The sequence below is a fragment of the Polyodon spathula genome, chromosome 6 (assembly GCF_017654505.1).
Source record: "Polyodon spathula isolate WHYD16114869_AA chromosome 6, ASM1765450v1, whole genome shotgun sequence".
Taxonomy (NCBI): domain Eukaryota; kingdom Metazoa; phylum Chordata; class Actinopteri; order Acipenseriformes; family Polyodontidae; genus Polyodon; species Polyodon spathula.
Genome location: NC_054539.1, coordinates 17,235,383 through 17,256,094, shown reverse-complemented (window position 1 = coordinate 17,256,094; position 20,712 = coordinate 17,235,383). Strand labels below are relative to the sequence as shown.

General features: G+C 36.1%; 1 protein-coding gene across 1 annotated transcript in view; it reads right to left on the bottom strand.

Moving 5' to 3' along the window:
- map3k5 (mitogen-activated protein kinase kinase kinase 5) overlaps positions 1 to 20,712 on the bottom strand; it is a 67,086-nt gene continuing 46,374 nt past the window's right edge. The window contains exons 13-30 of the mRNA XM_041252320.1: positions 20,062 to 20,157; positions 19,682 to 19,763; positions 19,199 to 19,332; positions 18,188 to 18,315; positions 16,972 to 17,108; positions 12,755 to 12,860; positions 10,501 to 10,658; positions 8,875 to 9,052; positions 8,463 to 8,480; positions 6,785 to 6,962; positions 5,995 to 6,163; positions 4,169 to 4,354; positions 3,515 to 3,620; positions 3,016 to 3,262; positions 2,730 to 2,842; positions 2,323 to 2,432; positions 1,864 to 1,940; positions 1 to 1,595 (exon numbers count right to left, since the gene is read on the bottom strand). Coding sequence (XP_041108254.1) covers positions 1,535 to 1,595; positions 1,864 to 1,940; positions 2,323 to 2,432; positions 2,730 to 2,842; positions 3,016 to 3,262; positions 3,515 to 3,620; positions 4,169 to 4,354; positions 5,995 to 6,163; positions 6,785 to 6,962; positions 8,463 to 8,480; positions 8,875 to 9,052; positions 10,501 to 10,658; positions 12,755 to 12,860; positions 16,972 to 17,108; positions 18,188 to 18,315; positions 19,199 to 19,332; positions 19,682 to 19,763; positions 20,062 to 20,157 — 2,284 coding nt within the window. The 3' untranslated portion in view covers positions 1 to 1,534. The remainder of the gene's footprint in view (positions 1,596 to 1,863; positions 1,941 to 2,322; positions 2,433 to 2,729; positions 2,843 to 3,015; positions 3,263 to 3,514; positions 3,621 to 4,168; positions 4,355 to 5,994; positions 6,164 to 6,784; positions 6,963 to 8,462; positions 8,481 to 8,874; positions 9,053 to 10,500; positions 10,659 to 12,754; positions 12,861 to 16,971; positions 17,109 to 18,187; positions 18,316 to 19,198; positions 19,333 to 19,681; positions 19,764 to 20,061; positions 20,158 to 20,712) is intronic.

Below are 20,712 nucleotides of genomic sequence, written 5' to 3'. Positions count from 1 at the left end.
TTAAAATTCACAGCTTTATTTTACATTGAAGTTTGCAGCTACTTGGCATTAGGAATGGTACATTTTTTAACATACATGTAACCCCTGTGCTGAGCAATGATGCAGTCATAAATAGAAGCAAACAAACCTGGACCTGGCTTTAAATGTTTGTGTTTCAGACACGTTACAACAATATCAAAGCTGTAATAACCCAGTAAAAATGAACAATATGTTTTAGCAATACATACAGATGTTAGTTTAGATTAGATTTAATTTTATGAAACAGATCATGCATTATTCAATGTGTACTGAAAGTTTTTTTTAAAAAAAACATTTGATATTGATTTGTGAATTCATTAATAATTAACTGAATTAATAATTTACGTGGCATTTCTTCTCTCTCTCTATATATATATATATAGTTATGACACTCAATATTCCCCCATTTAAAAAAATAAGTTACTGCAATAAGCAACAATGTTATTGGTTCCATTATTGCATTTCAGTCTTCTTTCTCTGATACTGTGTGAAACTCGCTGCCTGCATGTTCTCAATGCTGCTTCTGCACCAACTTCAGTCCCAAATTATAGACAAAAACAAATGAAGCTCAGTTTCTGTGTCAATCAAATTACATCAAAATGCACACTGCCATACACATATGCTTACTGGTTAAACTTCCCATTGTAAAAGAGCTTGTAAAAAAGAGGCTAATATTCATGACCACATTGCACATTGTTAACCAGTTAAGTGTACAGACTGTCAGCAATTGTTTAAACAGGTTCAAAACGAAGATTAAGATATGTATCAGGAATTAAAAACAGTGAAGGAAAAACACAAAATGTGCACAAAAATGTTCCATAAACTAAAATTTTGTAACATGCGCTAGAAATTGTGAACATGTAACTTTTTCTTGGTATGTTCTTCCATTTTGAGGTTGAAGCATAGCTCTACCACTGAAAATAAATATCTATATCAATGTCATAAACAGTTGTGGTCCTAGACAGTGCATTCATCAGTGTGTTTGTTGAATGCTGCCAATTCAATGCACTGTAAGCTTCCTTTGATTAGCATAGCATTCATTTTAGCTAGATTCAGGGTGATTTATTTGCTACACAACTAATATGGCTACGTTGGACAATGTACACTTTATTACACAATAGAACACTTGTGCTTTTTTTTACTTCAGCACTAAAAAATGACGTCTAGTTTTTATTTTCTTCAAAATATAAATGGATTTACAGTACTTGAAACCCAACGTGTTAGTTTCAGTTTTCTTAAAATTTAAAAACTGAAGACAACAATCATATCTAAAAGGCAAGAAAAAGAACCACAGCCATTATGATAAAATCACTGTACTTGCTATTTTAAAGACTACAATTGTAATGGTACAAGCATTGTTTTACATTTTAAGTAAATGTAATAATACATTACAGAAGCATGGTAGTTTAGATACAGACTATAATTGAATAGTAAAGTGCAGTCTCTTCAAGAGAATACTATTTCAGATTTGATGGAGGCTTGCTTTCACTAAAGGAGCATTCCACAGCTAAGGTTGTTACCAGGGGTCTTTTCTAAATTCCATGATCGCGTTCCACAACTTGCACAGCATTCCTCCTCTGAAAGACAACACAATAATAATCAACACATTTCGCAGAAATGTGACCATTACAGCAGTTTAACAAGTGTACTCAATGAAAGATGTGCTCAGGCATTTGTCAGGCAATAGCATTTTTTAAGCCTAGTTGCCATCCTCCAGTAGGATACTGGTCTTTCTAATCAGAACCTAATATAATTAGATAAGGCAATCTGTGAGAAGTTTAGAATTACTTTTTCTTTTATTACATATGTTTTTCAAAAATTGACAAATAAAAATATTTAGTATACCTTAGTCTTAAGCCCTTTAGATCATCTCTTGTGACGTAGTGAAGAATATCAGTCAGTGTGTAATCTTCTGCCAAAAGCTAGGATATTCAACAAATCATTAGTATGCACTTCATTGAAACAGAAAACTATTTCTTAACAGTGTCTGAGCTAAACTGATGTACAACAATGAACAGCACACATGAAAATTAAGTTAAAATAAAAATGACTTTTAAATGTATTGAACATATATAGGGTATGATGAAGTACATATAAAAAAAAAACTAAAACAAAATAACATTCCAGTCCGTAGGAAACATAAATGGAGGACTTGAATTAGTCAGAGCCACAAAATACACTGGGCTACTGATTGAGACATTCTTGCAATTTTATACTGGATTTAAAAAAAAATAACTAAAACTTATTTTTGAACACAAAACCACTTGCACTAACTGATGTACAGTAGGTAATAATGAACCTTACCCGCTCTATAGTATCTTGGTCAGCTTCGTGTTCCTTCATCCATTTAGTCAGCTCAGGGTCTCCGCTGTGTGCACTGGGTGAATGGTGAGTTGCTGATGAGGCAGGTATGTCTGTGTGAAAACAGGCAGTTGTTAAAGTCATTAAGTACCAGGAAGCTTACAATTAAAAGATCTTCAACAAAGGAAAAGGGGCACAGTGGCAATATAGCTAGTTCTAATGCAAGATAAGGATATTAAAACCTTGGTGCTGTTCAGAGCTGTTCTTATGTGTATAACGATGTCACAGGCTCTTAGCAGATATTTTAGTTAAAGTTATTGCAAGTTATTGAATTGCTTCAGATTTTGGTTGGAAAATCGATGTCTCTGCAAACTGTCAAGCAGCACTCCAATGACCAAACAATTACTGACCTATTGGTTGAGATTTAATTCTCAGTAGTTTGATCTCTTGGTCCCTCTCCTCAATAACCTGATGCAGGATGCTTTGATACTCCTTTTCCTTCTCCAGCAGTTCCTCCAGTAACCTTCAAAACAGAACAAAGTGAACTGAGGTCAATAAAAGGCATCTGAAAACTGTGATGCTTCTAATGTCTGATTAACTAACTTCAGTAGGCGATGATACAAAGGAAGGCGGATACATTTCACTTTAAAATCAGATGGCAGTTATTTTTTCCGACTGAAAGCAGGAGTTACATGCCTGTTGGTTTCTAGTTTCATCCTCCCCAGCTGCATGCTCACAGATCTCTGAGCAGTATGTGAGTTGTCGTGGGAGACCGTGGAGCTGAGCGTGCTCACGCCTGAGGTAGGCACTGTGTCATCGTTGGCGGCACTCTGCCTCTGATCCCTCTGATTTTGAGTGTTGTCATGGGGATCCAGGTCATCCTCTGCATCATCCTGGTCGGCTGCATCACTCTCTGAGGCTAAGCTGAAATGAGGCCTTAGTTCTGCAAACAAAAAAAAAAGGTGTTTTGAACTAAGAATTTGAACTGTAATATTGTGAAGGGGTGTAATACTTTTGTTATTTTGGTCCTGCATTTAAAAATACTATAAATATACTTGAAGGGGAACAGCAACTTAACCATTTCTTAAATCCTGTGTAGACAAGTGCTGTATAACACACGAGATATACCAAATTAGTACACATCTAAACCAATGCTGATACCAACTCTGCTTCACAGCACTGGCATGTCTCATACCTGGCACCAGAATGGTGATAGCGGTCTGCACAGCTTTGCGGATGATATTGTCCAGTGCAAACATCCAGTGGGGTTTAATGTTATGGTTTCGCAAGACTTTATTTACCTAGTGACAGGAATTGAAGTTCATTATTAGCTACCTCCTTAATACACATTTATTACACACACACACATACATTTGTTAAGTTATAATAAATGTATAGGTGCCACTTAAATATATTTTAAATCTACTTAGAATGGGACTATATAAAGCCATTGAGACTCAGCCATAAATCACAAGACACTCTTACTGCACACCAAATCATGTTTTGTATGTTTATCAGTCAAAATCCAGTAAAGACAAAGTCCTAAAAAAAGCTTGTGAATTTCATTAATTAGTTAATCCTGCCCCAAACAATATTAAACAAAGGGTTGCTTGTAATTTTATTATCCTAATCTTAAAATCCTAGATTTGCAAAGCAACTGACAGATGGCACGGTTGAGGTACGGGTAATTAGCATTGATTGAGGAAATAACCACAGGGTTTGCAGTTCAGAGGTGGGGATGGGGGAGAGTAATAGGTGTAATGCATTACATAGGGACAGCTTTCAAAAAAATACTCCTACTGATCAGGTCGGCAGCCATGACAGTTCCAAGTTAATGGGATTGACTTACCGCGTCCTGAAAGCCAAAAAGCACCACCTGCAGCTGGCTGATGGCATGGCTGTCAAAGTCCAGCTCCAGCTTGAGCCGGGACAGAGTGCTGGCGATGATTTTGCGGTCAGTGGTCCTTACAAACTCTCTGAGGCTCACCACAAGTGTGGATATGTGCTCTTGTTTCAGTATAATTGCCTCACTTCCCTGTGTAATTTGTGAAATAAAAGATAGGTCCCTGAATGAGCTGTTCTCTGTTTAGATGGCTGATAATTCATTCAGCTCCTCAGCGTACTTTGCAGCTTGAAGTAGAAACACCAAAGAAAATTATCACTTGCTATACAGAACTAGCTCTACAACACATAGGTGCAATTTCTTGCTTCACACTATGCTGAATGTGTTATTACCAACGGAAACATATTAAGCTGCCGTGCAAGCCTTTTCATTTACTTTCAATTATAAAAGATAATCTGAGGCATCACAAAATGTGGGCATTTGCATTCATAAAGGTAGGGCTGTATCATATTACCATCAAATCCTATTTGACTTACTTTCTTTTTCAAAATCTAAAGCAGGTTTTGAAAAAGATTAACATTCTTGTCTGGCATCTTCCTGATATCTTTAATGCCAGCTTGTTACTGATAATTGGTATCAATCCACATGCGATTTGAAATACAAAAGAAAATAAACAAAATCTAAATCTGCAGATGCAAATCAGGCACTTAATTTTATTGATGACAGCCCTTTGGCAGTTTTCAACTGCCCGAGAACTAATCTTGCATGTTCTCATTTAACATCACTGTAAATGTGGTGTGCACTTGATTATTACTGCCTATTATTATTATTATTAGTTATTTAACAGACGCTTTTATCCAAAGCGACTTACAGAGACAAGGGGGTGAACTATGCACGGACCTGGTAACAAGCCCCTTTAACCACTGGATGACCAAGCCTCTAAGTCTTTGGATGACTCAAAATCACTTCTAAATATAATCAATTCATTTTATATATTTTTTGTAGCACCAGTGTTGTCGATGCACAGCTGCTATAGATTTTCTGACCCCAGTTAATATGAGGTCAAAAGGTGCGTGTGCACCAGTAAGAGAAAAGTTGTATGGGATACAACAGTACAGCATTACACTCACTCATATATTGTTCTTACCTTTTAAGTTGCATTTCTGTCATTTTTTTGTTTCAAGGTTTACAATGTTCTGGTATTTTTTTACATTTTACCTGCACCAACATGTTTAAATTAAAGGTATTCTAAATATGTCTGTGTTCTCTAATGTCTTGGTATGCATTCCCATAACTGGAAGCAACTCCCAAATCCCAGCTCCTCCTTTACTCGCAAAGGTGCAGCAGGAAGGGCAGGAGCTTGCATGCACAGCTCTGCCATCCCATTCCCTTGGTCCTGAGCACCAGAAAAATCATCTGCAAGAGCTGGTTAGATCTGCTCAGATTATTCCTGCAAAAACGCTCCCAGTGTACCAAGTGACACTGGTCCTGTGAGCTGCAGAAAATCTTGAAAGTGACAGTTGCAAATAGTTTTCAGGGCATAAGTGCTACAATATAATTATTTAAAATATATATTTTATTTGTCCAAGGGCTAAAAAAAGAGAACAAATAGAAAGTTATTGCAGTTACTTAATGGATGCACAGAAACTATTGGAAGGCACACCCTCGTACCAAAGACTACAGAAGACCAGAAGACCTTTTATGAAGACATAGCTGCAGTTGACAGAAACACACCTTAAAAGAGCTGGAACAACAAGTGAGTAAATAAAAATACAACCCCTACAAACTTGCTCTCTTGTGGTGTGTGTGATCACTTGCCCTTTGTCTTATACCTGTGCCAAAGCTTCCATCAGGTTCTTGACAACCTTGTCTTGGTCTTCTGTCAGTATTTTATGTAGTGTGGATCTCCTTTCACTGTCTTTCTTCAGCATGAAGAACCCAGTGTCCTTTTCTTCAGGGGACGGAGGTGCACTGTGGTCCTCAAAGTTCTCAACAGGTATGCTGAAAATAATAATAATAATAATAATAATAATAATAATAATAATAATAATAATAATAATAATAATACATAAAATAGTTTCTGCAGCATGTTTTCTAAAGAACTGTATTATTCTGCTTATTCCAGCCTATGTTGACAAGGATTTCCTGGATTAGCAAAATACTTTTGCTCAATAATAGAATCCGAGTTCTGTTTTTTTTATGTTACGTTACGTGTATCATAATATGAGAATGTATATTGAAAAATACGTCTGCATTTATAATCTAGCAAAATCAGCCATTGGTACTTTTTTTCTAAATTGTCCACTTTTTTTGCGTACTTGAGTTTGAAATGAGCAGTGTGCTGGAAAAACGTAACATACTATATTAATATAAAATACAGACACTTCATGTGGTGGTGGAAAATAAATGAACGATTTGTAATAAAAAAAATAAAATAACAGCATTTAAATAGAACTGACAAAAATAAAATGAAAAATAATTAACAATATTCCATGACTAAAAAGCTCCAATAATAACTTGTAAAATGTCATTCTTGGCCAGTGTAACATCTTCTCCAGGCATATCTGTAATTGCTAAAACAGTGTTTGCAAATCAACTTTGTAAACAGAAGGAAACTTGTACCCCAAAAATAAAGATCTACTTCCTTTGACATCTTTCTCACTGAAGCACTTGACTCTTGGTTTGAAAACGAAAGGGTCTGTCTTCAAGTCTGTGTCAGGAGAGACCGAGTCATATTCACTGCTGCTGCTTGTGTCCTCCACTACCACTGGGACCGGCAGAGAGATACTGCGCAGATACTCTGATGGGGCAACAATAACAATGACAAAACAACGACAAAAAACAGAACACTTTTAAAAATTTTTTGTTCTTCAGGAAAAACTTAAGGCAAAAATTATGCAATGGCATTTATTTATTAATTTTTTTAATAGAATGGGTTGAGAATGTTTGATCGTTCATACAGTATTCCATGTTTTTATTTATAAAAAAAAAAAAAAAAAAAGCATTTTATTTCATCATCCAAATAAAGGTTTGCTTCGGTTAGTTTCACACCAGAAAAATTCAAGCGAACTTAAGTTTCTTTTAAAATGAATTCAAATTCACTTGTCTGGCTCACTTGCAGCTTCATCCAGACCACAGTTCTATTGGTTTAGTATGTAGCTGCGTACTAAGCTGCCAACTAGCTAATATGGCATGGAAAAGCAGAGACACTGGAATTATTTATTATTTTATAAAATAGGCCTACATTAAGTTGAATAAGATTTAAAATGGTTTTGTTGCAAATGTTTTGACATATATCCCTCCACCCAAGAAGATTTTAAATAATTGTATATAATTTTTGGTTATGAATAGTTCAGTCTCATAAAAGTTGGCAGTACATTTTGGGATTTTTCATATTTGTTCCAGTTAGTGCGATACCGCAAGTAACTTAGTATTGTGTTTTAGTATCATCTAGGGCAACAGCAGTTACTTTGGATTCACTGCAATTGAGATCATTTTTAATATGCAGCTGTAGTTCGTTGTAATTGGTATTAACTTGCGTACTAGTTTAGTACCGTCCGCCGTACTAAGCACGGGATCATCCCTAGTTAGTCTGTTCCTTTTAGTTTGTTGCAATTTACCCACGGTGTTCTTGTCTGGTGTGTATGTGTGTGTTTTTTGGCAAGCTGTACGTTGCGTAGCAGAGACAGTGGGGAGACACTTTCCTTGGTCCTTGCTGTAGTACGTTAGTAGCTTCGTGGTTTGGAGCGGTTCGTTTCCAAGTGAACTGGAATGCGTTTAGTTTCAAATTGCCACATTGGTTTGATGTGCACCCTGGATCCATTACGTGGTTCTCAGAGATTTCACATATCACTCCAAACGAACCGAACCACACTTCAATCCATATGAAAGGGTTAAGCAAACTGGGTGTGAATGTGCCCTTAATTAAAATGATCCAGACCAGTCTATGAGATTACAGTTCAATTTTTCTTGCAGTTAGAAAATACGTTTATTATAAAAAAAAAATAAAAAAAAAAAAAATAAATATATATATATATATATATATATATATATATATATATATATATATATATATATATATATATATACACACACACATATATATATATATATATATATATATATACATACACACACACACACACACATATATATATATATATACACACACACACACACACACACACACACACACACATAATATATATATATATATATATATATATATATATATATATATATATATATATAATCTATCATAAATAAAAAATAAGTATAAAACAGGTGAAAGAATACAAACCTGACCCAGCTGAAAGAGCTGAAATAAAAAAATAAAAACAATGATGTAAGAAGACATAATAAAAGAATAAGGATTATAAAGATGATGACAAATGGCATTACAGATGACTCATCTCCAACTGCTATCTGGCATAACAGATGGGGAGATAAACAAACCTGAAATACAAGAGGGGAGAAGAACAAACCCTAAAAAAAATCACATATTGCAGGGTGGATACACTTGAAAACACGGCTCCCGGTACGTCTTACTACCCCATGAGGCCTACATGCTCAGCTTGTCTTCAATTGTCACAATTTAAGACTAAATGGAAATGGGTTTTGTAATGACACTTCACTAGCAGTATATGTGCTAGGGATCTTGTTTATACCCAGGTTCTGTTACCTATGTTTCCAGCCTGTCTTGGTTAGCGCACCTGTAAACTTGTTTTGGGTCCTCCTCTTCCTGCTCGTGACGGTCAGAAACTCATCAGTCAGTAAGTCTCTTGCTGTTGCTCGCTTGTCTGGGTCAGGCTCGAAGCAGCGGAGGATGAAGGCCTTGGCCTCCAGCGACATGGACTCCGGGATTTCAGGATGGATTTTAAACATCCCAACCTGGAGACAGATAACACAGTGTGAAGGAAAACTGCACCTTATAAACCGAAAAAACAATACCATTAAAGTAAGTATTAACCCACACTAACAAGAACCATTTCTCTTACTTACAGAAGTATTTGTCAGTCTCTCTCGTAGTTCTGTTTCAGTGCAATAGGGTGTTGTTGACTGTTTCAGTGCAATAGGGTGTTATTGACTGGTGACAATTACGCTAAGTTAACAGGGAGCAACAAGACCGCATGCACATAGTACTATGACTAGTACACGAGACAAAGCTAGAGATGATGCTAGTACTGGTAGCGGGAAATGCTGGCGAGATGGGAGCATACAAGAATACACACGATGGCGCGGAAGCAAATGTGGATGTGTCATATGTTTCTGTGCAAAACCGCGTATACACAAATCTATATGCCGCGGTTGGCAAATTGGTATACAAATGGAAAACCGCATATACATGAATTCCACGGTTGGCAAATACGCAGTTGGTGAGGGATTATATATATATATATATATATATATATATATATATATATATATATATATATATATATATATATATATATATATATATATATATATATATACACATATACATACATACATACACACACACACACACACACACATATATATATATATATATATATATATATATATATATATATATATATATATATATATATATATTATATACACACACACACACACACACACACACACACACACACACACACACACATACACATACACATACACACACACACACACATCAAAGTACCAGTTACCAGACAAACTGGCTTACTGTATTTAAAATATTTGTGCGCTTTTAAATCAACCACATTTATTCTTTTGTCATCTGAGTGGGTTGACATGTTATGCTTTTTGAAACTAATTAGCTTTCAGTTCACGGTGAGAACATGGATAACACATCCCCCTATCACCATTAATACTGTTTCTAGGATACAGGAGTGACACAGCACATTTCAAATTTATAAGGGCAAAACTATCATTGGCTGAATTTGCTTCTTGTACCATGCTTTGTTCTCTCCTCGGCTGAATTCTTAATGTAGGTTTGAACACAATAAATCCATTAACTAATAACCTATACATGTAATCCATATACATGGAGTGTACATTCACAAACCTACTGCCCATGTTCAGAACAGGACTGGGAATGGGGTTGGTCTCAATTGCTCCTTCATTAAATGCAAAATGTACAAAACAGGGGGGCTCCCAAGTGGTGCATCCAGTAAAAGCGCTCCACGTGGAGTGCAGGATGTACCCTATAGTCTGGGGATCACAGGCTCTGGTCCCACTTTTGATGGTGCTGAAAAATATTTGAGTTATTCCCTATTTTTATTCTGATTTAGGCTTTGCTAATTATTTTTATTTTAAAAATGTATGGTTGTTTTAAAAAAAAAAAAAAAAAAGCAATGAAAGGATAATACCTTAAACATGGCAGCCTGAGGTTCCCCGAGTTCGTAAAAGGGAGGCCTCCCAGTTGCCATTTCAATAATGGTGCATCCCAGGGACCATATGTCAGCGGGTTTACTGTAGCCTCTTGGTCCTTTGTCAATAATTTCTGGTGCCATGTACTGGAGGGTTCCTGTATAACATTAAACATTATGCCTGTGTTTGTTATTAAAAAATTGCAATAATATGCTTGTGCGATGGTATCACAAATGAAGAGATGGATAAAAAAAACAAAACAAAACAAAAAAAACATGAAATGCTATGCCAAAAGCACAAAGTACTGCATACTTCCATCACAACAGGATACTTAAAAGGTCATCAAAACATTGTTAGCAATGAGTAATGCAAACCTCCAGTCTTTTGAATCATTTTAAAAAGGCTGTATTTTAAACAGATGAGTCACCTACTGTATGCAATCACTACAATTCTCTATGACCTAGTGTTGTGGAACAAACACAGTCCTATACAGAATAAATGAAGATAATACATACTAGAAAGAACAAATGTTTTTATTTACACCAAATTCCAATTTTCTGATTAATTTTCCAAATTAAAATATATCAAAACAGAGCATTTATTTGCTTGACCAAAAAAGGATATTTCTAAACATGGAGGATATTTAAAATGTAATTTAAACATCCTCCAATTCTGATCCAGTAGGGTGCGGTTTACAGATGACCATAAGGATAATGCAAAAGTATTTCAACGGCATCCACACTGACCACTTTTAACTTTGCCTACATTGCAAGTGTCCATGTAGGAACAATTAGATTTAATGAAGAGGGTCTCTAGCCACAAGCCCAGGCCAACATTTTTAACTAATGGTTAAACTAGGGTTAAATGAAAAGCTTTATAACAGCATCCTAACAGGAAAAGGAACAATGCATCCAGTCAAAGGGATATAATTAAATTCTCTCAAGATTAGCCAACCATGTCACTTCCTCCTGTAAATAATAAAGAGTTTTAACTGCAGTACAGAATCCTTTGTATATGGATTAGTAAAATTAATTGACATTTTAAGCTGCCTTGTTGTTGACATAAACTGACACAACCAGAACATTTGGTTGCAGTTCACTTTGCTGAGTAATACAGTACTACTGTATAAACATGACAGAACTACAACATGTAGTTAAACTAGTAAATGTTAAATGCATTTCTTGATTTTTAACAACTGTGTGCTGTGACTGTTGAATTTTAAAACATGCCTAATTCTAAACGTAATCTATCTAGCTAATGTTAAAAATATTACAGTAATATTGATTGTTATATCGCCCCTGTCTTGAATCAACGCCCCACCCCCACTTTTGCCTTAACGTTAAATCTACACCCCCGGGTTGTTTACTCGGCAGAATGCGGTAATAAAAGCCCAACAGTTCCTGAGATGGATCTAAATCTATTTGTTTATTATTCCAACACCAACGGCATTAAGATGAAATCTTTTTTTTTTTTTTTACCAGCCAACGCACTACAGTTACCTGTTACCTGTATGAATACAACCTTAACAAATCGTAACAACCACATAACTTCCCAAACAGATTCCCTGCCCCATTCCTTGGCTGTTCAAGTAAATTTACTGTTTCCACCATTACATCCCATTAATATAGTGTGAGTGTTTCAGTGCCTGTCATAATCATACATGCTCCACATCTTGTGCGGTGGGTTTTGCAATAAAACTGAACTCTATGCAAACACACATATTGCTCACAAAGTATTTTTAATCATGCTTAGAATTTCCCTCAACAGGTTAAAGCACATACACCTTCCACCTGATAGAATAATGCTATTGATTTATTTTAAAACTGCAATAGAGTCTTCTCATTCTCCATTTAATGCATGAAATAATGTTAATAAAACTGGTCCCTAAATGCCCTTATGGTGAAGTATACTGAACCTTCCACCACACTGTAGATTTCACTCCCTGTGCAGGAGGATTTGAACACCACTTGCAATTTTAAACTCCCGTTCCTGCACATGGGGCTTAAGGTCACATATCCACGTTTGTGTTTAAATAAAAGACCATCTCCCCCGTACAATCACAACTCTCAATAGTGTTTCTGTAGACATCAGCATGAGGAAATGTGATGCTCAGGATGAAATACACTTTAGCAGAATACATCAGAGAACAGAAAGTGAATAAAAGAGTCAGTAGTCATCAGCCCCCGACATGAATGGAAATGATCAAAAAAAGTATGTTATTTTTTTTAAGTCAAATAAAGAGCAGTTACATACCTGTAAAGGTTTCAGTACAAGGGTTGAGTCCAGCAAGTCTCTTTGAAGTTCCAAAGTCAGAAATTTTCAGCACTCCACTATATGTGTTGATCAGTACATTGTCACCCTGGAAATTAAAAAAAGAAAAACTATCTTAAAAAAAACCTTTGATCTGCCGGTATTATAGCTACTACTAGCTAGCTATAATACTGGCAGATAAACCCTTTGAACTGTTTACAAGGTTTAAGGCAAGCCTAAAAATTGCAGCTAAATGAGCTACAGCTTGCATTATCTATTTTGCATGCTTTACATCAAAACACATTCATCCAAACTGGCTGACAGACCTACATAAAGCAGAGGTATAGCTGAAAATATGGCTTAATACATTTAATTATGTAGGGTGCTTAGGACTGATCAGAATTTGCATTTGCTAAAATGTATCAGAGAGAATTCCCCTTATGTGTCATAAAAATGAAGATATGGATCAAACATTTTAGAAATGTGCCTATCACAATAAATATACTGACATGAGTATTGTTAAAATCAAAAAGGTAAGGTTGGGATAGTCATAGAAATTATTTATTTGGCATTGAATACAATTTGACTCAGTTAAAATACTTTGTTTTCACACACACACACACACAATTACTTCAATTTAGCGCCACCTCGTATTAAAAGAAGCCCTCGTATTGACGCCGCAGTCATATATCAGCTTTACAATAGAGGCCGCCCTCGAATACACGCTGGTATCAATAAAGAAACATTAAGGCATTTTATTTCTCCGCCTACTAAGAAAAACACAGAGTAAACACATAAACTCGCAACACTGACTACGTACATGTAACGCCCCCGAAGAGACGGGCGCCTCAACCTAGCACGTAAATTTCAAACTAATGCACACACACACACATAGTAAACACATTTTATTTTATGGTACTACAGTTCTGAAAGAAGATAAAAGATAAACTAGGTACAGAACAGCAGTCCTTATGAAGTTCTTATAGGTGGTTTTGTTGTTTTGTTTTTAGTTAAATTTTTTTTTTTTTTTTTAACTAAAAACAAACTTAGTAGGATATACTGTAGTTTTTACAGAAATCAAGTTGATATTCTGAAGTAATTTTTAGTGTAGAAAAACATCTACGTCTCACTCTTGGACTTAACTGCCAAACCAGCATTGTCCCACCCCTTAACAACGAATACACACTCCCAATTCGCTGGTACAGTACTCCCCTGACCTTCCAACTCCCACCTAATAGGCTCTTGGTAACTGTCACCGATAAACGTACTGTAGTCACAGTAGGTTAGCCACACACCCTGCTGCATACAGATAGACTACCCTATTACAGAAAATTAGCAACCGTGATACTTCTAAAATGTCATGAATCATGTAATAAAATATTGCAGCGTTTGAAAATCGTAGTATTATTAATAAAGGCCGCCCTCGTATAATCGACGCCCTCGTTTAAGAGCCGCAGTCATTTTGATCAATTTAAAATAAACGCTGCGGCGCCAAATTGAAGTAATAGGATATATGTGTGTGTGTGTGTGTGTGTGTGTGTATGATCAAACATATTACACCGTGTAACAAATATATATATTTTTTTTGGTTCCTGGGTAGCAAGTGTTATTTCCTAATTGCTTATGCCTCAAAAGTATAGAAAATGGCTATTATTCCTCACAAACTTTGCTTTTGTGACCAGGACAGTGATATTTTGAAATTTACCTATTTTCCAGAACATTCCAGATAGATTCAGTGCTGAGTAAACTTGGAGTAACTTCTAGAACTTTCTAGAACTTTCCAGTAATATAAACAGTAGTATAAATACAGGGGCCTTAAGCCCACCAGTTCAGTTTAGTTCCAGCTGCCTAAGTGGATACATATCTGCATTTTTCTGAGATGGCATCAAGAGGCTGCAATGGTGGCATTCCTGATGGGTCTCCAAGGCGGTTTTACCAAGTTTCCCTGCTATCTTTGCCTTTGGGACAAAAGGGACACCAAGGCGCACTACCACAGGCGGGACTGGCCACAGCGGACAGAGTTCTCTGTGGGGAGGAACAACGTATAGTGGGAGCCACTGGTGGACCTCCGGAAGGTGTTGATGCCACCACTGCACATCAAATTGGGCCTTATGAAACAATTTGTCAGAGCTCTAGATAAGGAGTTGGCAGCCTTCAAGTACCTTCAACACTTCTTCCCTAAGCTGTCTGAGGCAAAGGTCAAAGCCGGTGTCTTCGTCAGACCACAGATAAAGAAGATCCTGGCGTGCAATTAATTCCCCAAGAAGCTCACTAGTAAGGAGAAAGCAGCTTGGAACAGCTTTGTTGTAGTGGTTCGGGGCTTCCTGGGCAATCACAAGGCCGAAAACTATGTGGAGCTGGTTGAGACTCTGGTGAAGAACTACGGCACAATGGGCTGTAGGATGTCCCTCAAAGCCCATATCCTTAATGCTCATCTTCACGCCGCTACCAAGGACAGTATATCGAGAACATGATGGGAGACTACATTTGTGGGCTGATTCGTGAAAGTGATTTACAGTATAATCGTAAATCCTGAAAAACTACTCACTTCTAAATCTTTTGTAGTCATTTTTGTATTACTTTAGTATAAATACATGTTAATTTGGATTCATATATTGTTTTTTTTCTGACTTTATGTGAATGAGAAGACCGTTTTCTCAGTGGAAATAGGTAAATTTCAAAATATCACTGTCCTGGTCACAAAAGCAAAGTTTGTGGGGAATAATAGCCGTTTTCTATACTTTTGAGGCATAAGCAATTAGGAAATAACACTTACTACCCAGGAACAAAAATTGTGTTACATAGTGTTATTAAGGTGGTGTGTAAAAACTGTGTAAAATCTATAGTATTCCTGCGTTAGGACCTACAGAAATAAAAATGCTAAAAAGGAAACAGTTTTTGTTTTTAAATTTAACTTTAATTTCACTATGACACGAACCCATAGAGATACAATATCTACTTTCTAAGCGTAGATGTTTTTTTTCACTACACTGTAATTTGGTAGTACCTAATGGGTTGTGCATTTTTACAGTTTTCATAATCTATTTAACAGATTTTCACTTACATTTAAACTGCCTCATTAAAATAAAAAGACTTACTCAAGCAGAAACTGATAAAATAAAATGTTAGAAGGTTCACTGACAGCAAATGATGCTGACATCATAACAAAACGTCATAAAGTCATAAAAAAAATGTGTGGACTGACAACAAAACAAAAACAAGACATTTAACATTTATCAGTGTGTGTCAACGGTATGCAAAAGCAGGAACTAACATACACTTGGGGGTGAGGCTACTTGCAATATTAGTACAGAGGGCTTCTGTGAGTGTTATAAACCTGACATAAGCTGCTTGGTAGAAAACATGTCAGTGCAGGGGCATTGTTATTCAGTTGATTGCCAAAAGTCTCTTCTTAGGTTGTAAGCAGTGGCTCTACTATAAGAAGTCTACACAACTGAACACGAGTTTAAGCAATTCAGAACATTCTGAGCACTAAAGCAGAGGCTTAGTCACATTTATAATTAAACTCTCATTACTCCTTTATCAGTTTTACTGCTGTGCTACAACACTGCATTACATTTGCCTGCCACAGTTCTGCAGCAACAGTCTGGGTATTATGCTAATAATTTGCTCAAGGACTGCCCAGTGTATTTTTTTCTAAACATTAACTTTACTATAGCTGGTAAAGAATACAAAAGGTAATTTTTTGAACATGCCTTGCTTTAAAGGTGTGTCACACGCCAGGTAGAAACTTGCTTTGGAACATAATGACAGTATACAAGCGTGCTGAACACCAGTTCGTAGACTAGTGCTGCAGTAATCTCCTGACAGTGCTTGTATTTTTTAGTTGCAGATGGTTTTCTCTGCTGAAACTGCCAACACCTCAGGGCTCAGATCTCTGTCTGTAATGACTGTACTGTCATAACAGACAGTTAGAATTAAATCCTGCAACAAGAGTGCTTCTGGTCCCTCTTCATTCTGGAGAAAGCCCTCTTTGTTAGGAAGGTCATGGGAAAGAGTTTTAAAAAGATACTATGTAATAAAAAGAAAGAAGCACATTACATTTTAAAACAAGAACCTGACAAATAATGCAGTGCTGTAATGTTAGATCACCTGATTGGAGGCTGAAAAAGACAGTGACAGCTGTTCAAAACCTGGTATTGCATGAATGAGATTTGCCTTGAGTGTAAATAAAACACAAATACAAAACAATATCTTACCTTTATATCCCGATGCGCTATCTGATTGTCATGAAGGTATTTTAAACCTTCCAGGATCTGCTTGGTGTAAAAGCCTATTGTTTGCTCATTATTCTTTAAGGGTCCCCACTTAGATCGCAGGAGAGCAGAAAGGCTTCCTGTAATTAAAATACAACATTGTAATAATCATAAATTACAATACAAAATGGTTGTTATTGCACTGTGCTTTATAAATAAATAATAAAAACAATAACAACATTATCATCGCATGATCATTAGTGGACCCCCACATTGCCCAATCTAATTTAAAATATTTTTCTAGAACTAGCAATTTTAAGAAAGTGAACAGTAGTCAGTACTCAGCAATAGCAGGAGTGTGGCTACAGGGGCATGTGTACTGTATGTCCAGTTGCAACAGTCAGGGCAAGCTGGCCTTACTTGTGTTAGTTTGTTGTTGTGCACACAACAGTATATACACCAAAATAAAATCCCCTATTTCAATGAATATGATGAAATTAAATGTCTATTTCAATTTATTACATATATTTTAAGAATGTGTATTTTTCCTCATGTTGATGCATGCAGTACTCATGTGGGTTAGTAAAGGTTTCCTTTTTTCACTGTTAGCATGCAGCGTAAGTTTTCAAACAGGTTGGTTAAACCTAATTAATTCCCTGAAAACAAGATGGCTCAGCTGTTTTGCAACAGAACATCTCTAAAATCACAGATACAGACATACAGACCTGGGACCTGGTGTTCTTTATGGCTTTTTAATCATTTAGAACGATAAGCCTAACTCACAAAGCTTTAAAAGTCTATTTTTATGAAGAAAATACAGTTCGATAGGATTTTTTCCATGCTGCGATTTTATATAAAACAGTAAATCTTTAAGGACCTGCTTTCCTGTGAGCTAGTTCAATAGATACATGGCAGATACATGTGGATTTATCCCATTTCTAGGTAACAATGATTATTTTATTTTAAAATATATATATTTTACATATAGTAACACAGCAGGGAGGGGGTTAATTGTGTAATTGCTAATTATCCCCTGCACCTGGCTAGCATTGTAAATTGTATGTGTATGTATGTGTATATATATATATATATATATATATATATATATATATATATATATATATATATATATATATATATATATAACCCATATAACCCATATAATGACCTGTCATCATTCTAAAGAAATAAAACCTCGCCTGGAGTTAAAGAGGCTTACCTCCAGGGACTTGCTCCATGAATATCTTGATGAAGCCATTTTCACTGATGGAGCCCAGATACTGGACTATATTCTTGTGCTTGAGGTGTTTATGCAGAGCTATCTCTTCATGCAGAGGCTGCGAGAATCTGAAGGCAAAGCACACAACTACTGTTTTATACCACATAACAGGTATCCAGGTGAAACAACAGTTATTTTATGGCAGCCTGGCCCCCGTGTGTGAAAAATGCTTTTCTTCACCCAACTTACGTGTTACAACTAATCTAATACTTGCATAATGTGGGAGAACAAGCATGTTTGCAGGTAACCTTTTCTGACAGAGATAACCTTACTTGGTGGGGAGATACAGGAGGGAACCATGGAACAGATAGCACACAAAAAACACTGGCTTTAAAAGCTCCAGTATTTGTGACTGATTTCACCCTTTTGTGAACTGAGGACTATAGGAACGTACTTGTGATGAGCTTAGAGTCAAGGTAAGAAAATATTTAATATTTAATGCCACTTGACACTTTTTTTTTTTACTGGTATAGTACAAAAGAATAACTAGTTTTCAAACTAAGAAATCGAGGATACTTCATGAATGAGGAATATTTGTAACAAAGAGATTCACCTAGCCAAAAAAATCCCTAATGTTGAATATGAAAAACACTTAAAGCATAATCGCCTTATAACCTCTAAATCTAAAATGATCAAAACTATCCCCCATTAGGAGAATAGTATCTATTAACCTACATAAATAGGGCCTAATTTTGAAATGTAGTAAAACGCAAAGTCAAGGCACTGTATTTTGCATTTTATTGTGGCTTCTCGTCAATTTTGCACATGTTTGCACTTGTTACTGGTGCAAAATTGTTAGCTCTGGCAAACTGATGACTGGTGTTCAGTTACATTTAAATGGCTACCAGTGCATTTAATTTTGTATTTTTCCTTGTATGAATGAAAATACCAATAATACAGAGGAGTTATATCACATTCCTTGTCTCTTGTAAAAACACATTCAGTGCATACCTGCTGTCCCTCTCAGGGATCTCTTTGATAGCAATTCTGACCTGGTTACTCAGGTCTCTGCCTGCGTAAACGACTCCATACGTTCCCTTTCCAAGGATCACCCTCTCGCCATTCTCATCATACTCATAGTCATACTGGAAGATCAATCAGGGAAAAGATGTGGTTTATTGGTAATTTTTCGTAATAGCTGAGCATGGCGAATGTAGTGAACAGTAATATTTGTTTATCCTTTCCCCTATAACATTAAATCTCCCCAAAAACATACAGACATCAACAACAAAATATCAGGTGACACCTTTTTTTATATACTCTAACATTATATATCATTCTTGTAATTTTATACCATTTACTATATCCATCCTTGGGGCCCTTCTCTGCCCTATAATACAACTGCTATACAGAAAAGCACTAGATACATTACATGGGAATATAATATTTAGGCCACAATGTTTTCCTCAAATCACACAAGAAGCTCTCCCTTACCTCAAGGGCGTACCCCTCACACTCTCCCTCATCTGGACCCTTTCCAGACTCCTCAGTAATGCAGTTCACCATCTCACAGAACCTGAGTTAATTCAAACAGCATGCATTACCACCCAGGAAACTGGTACTGCAAAGCACCCTAGGGCTTGCATGCCATCTGAAAGTATGTCTGAATGTTTAACATGCCAAGAACATGGGAGTACCTGCTTCAAGGTCTCCTGCCATTGGAAAGAGCAATACATGCTTTAAAGGTAAACAATTAAATTACATGCAGGTCTTGCAAACAGAACTAGGTCCTTGACCCTTCGGTCACAAATAGTGAAATGTTCTGAACTGATTATGAGCTACTGTCTATAATGCAGAACAGAAAAACCACAAACCTCTTACAGTGGAGCTCAGTACAAAAGTAAACTTGAAAGTCTTCAGCATTGTGCAGAACATACAGGAAAGAACATCGCTCGTCGAACTTTGAAACACTGAAAAAATACACACAGGCACAAGTTACACATAACCATCTTGCGAGTACACTAATGGCAAACTAGTGTGCACAACAGTACACTGTCTACATATACTATATAATATTAGCAAGGAACAGTTTTTTTTTTTTTTTTTTTTCTAGGAAACAAATCATTTAGTAATGTTCTGGTGGAGTTTATTTTTTTCATTTTCCTTTTTGTAGTAATGCAGAGTGAATTGAGGAACTATTCTGTAAGAATACTCAAAGAAATAGCATTTATGATAATTTAAATCTATAAAACAAACTTCTGATGGGCAGAATATGACCTCATTATGTTGCAGGATTATACTAATTTTGGAAAACGCAGATGCAATGGAGACAACATCTGTTTCTGCAACTGCTAGGTTTCTGGAGCTCAAAGAAAATTAGGCTGGCAGATCACTTTATGAAAATATACAGTTATATGTAGATGACCAGCTAATAAAACATACAAATAAATCAGGGAGCACACTTTTTTTTTTTTTTTTTTTTTTTTTTTTAATCTTGTATTGATACTGCTTGATACATCTCTTTT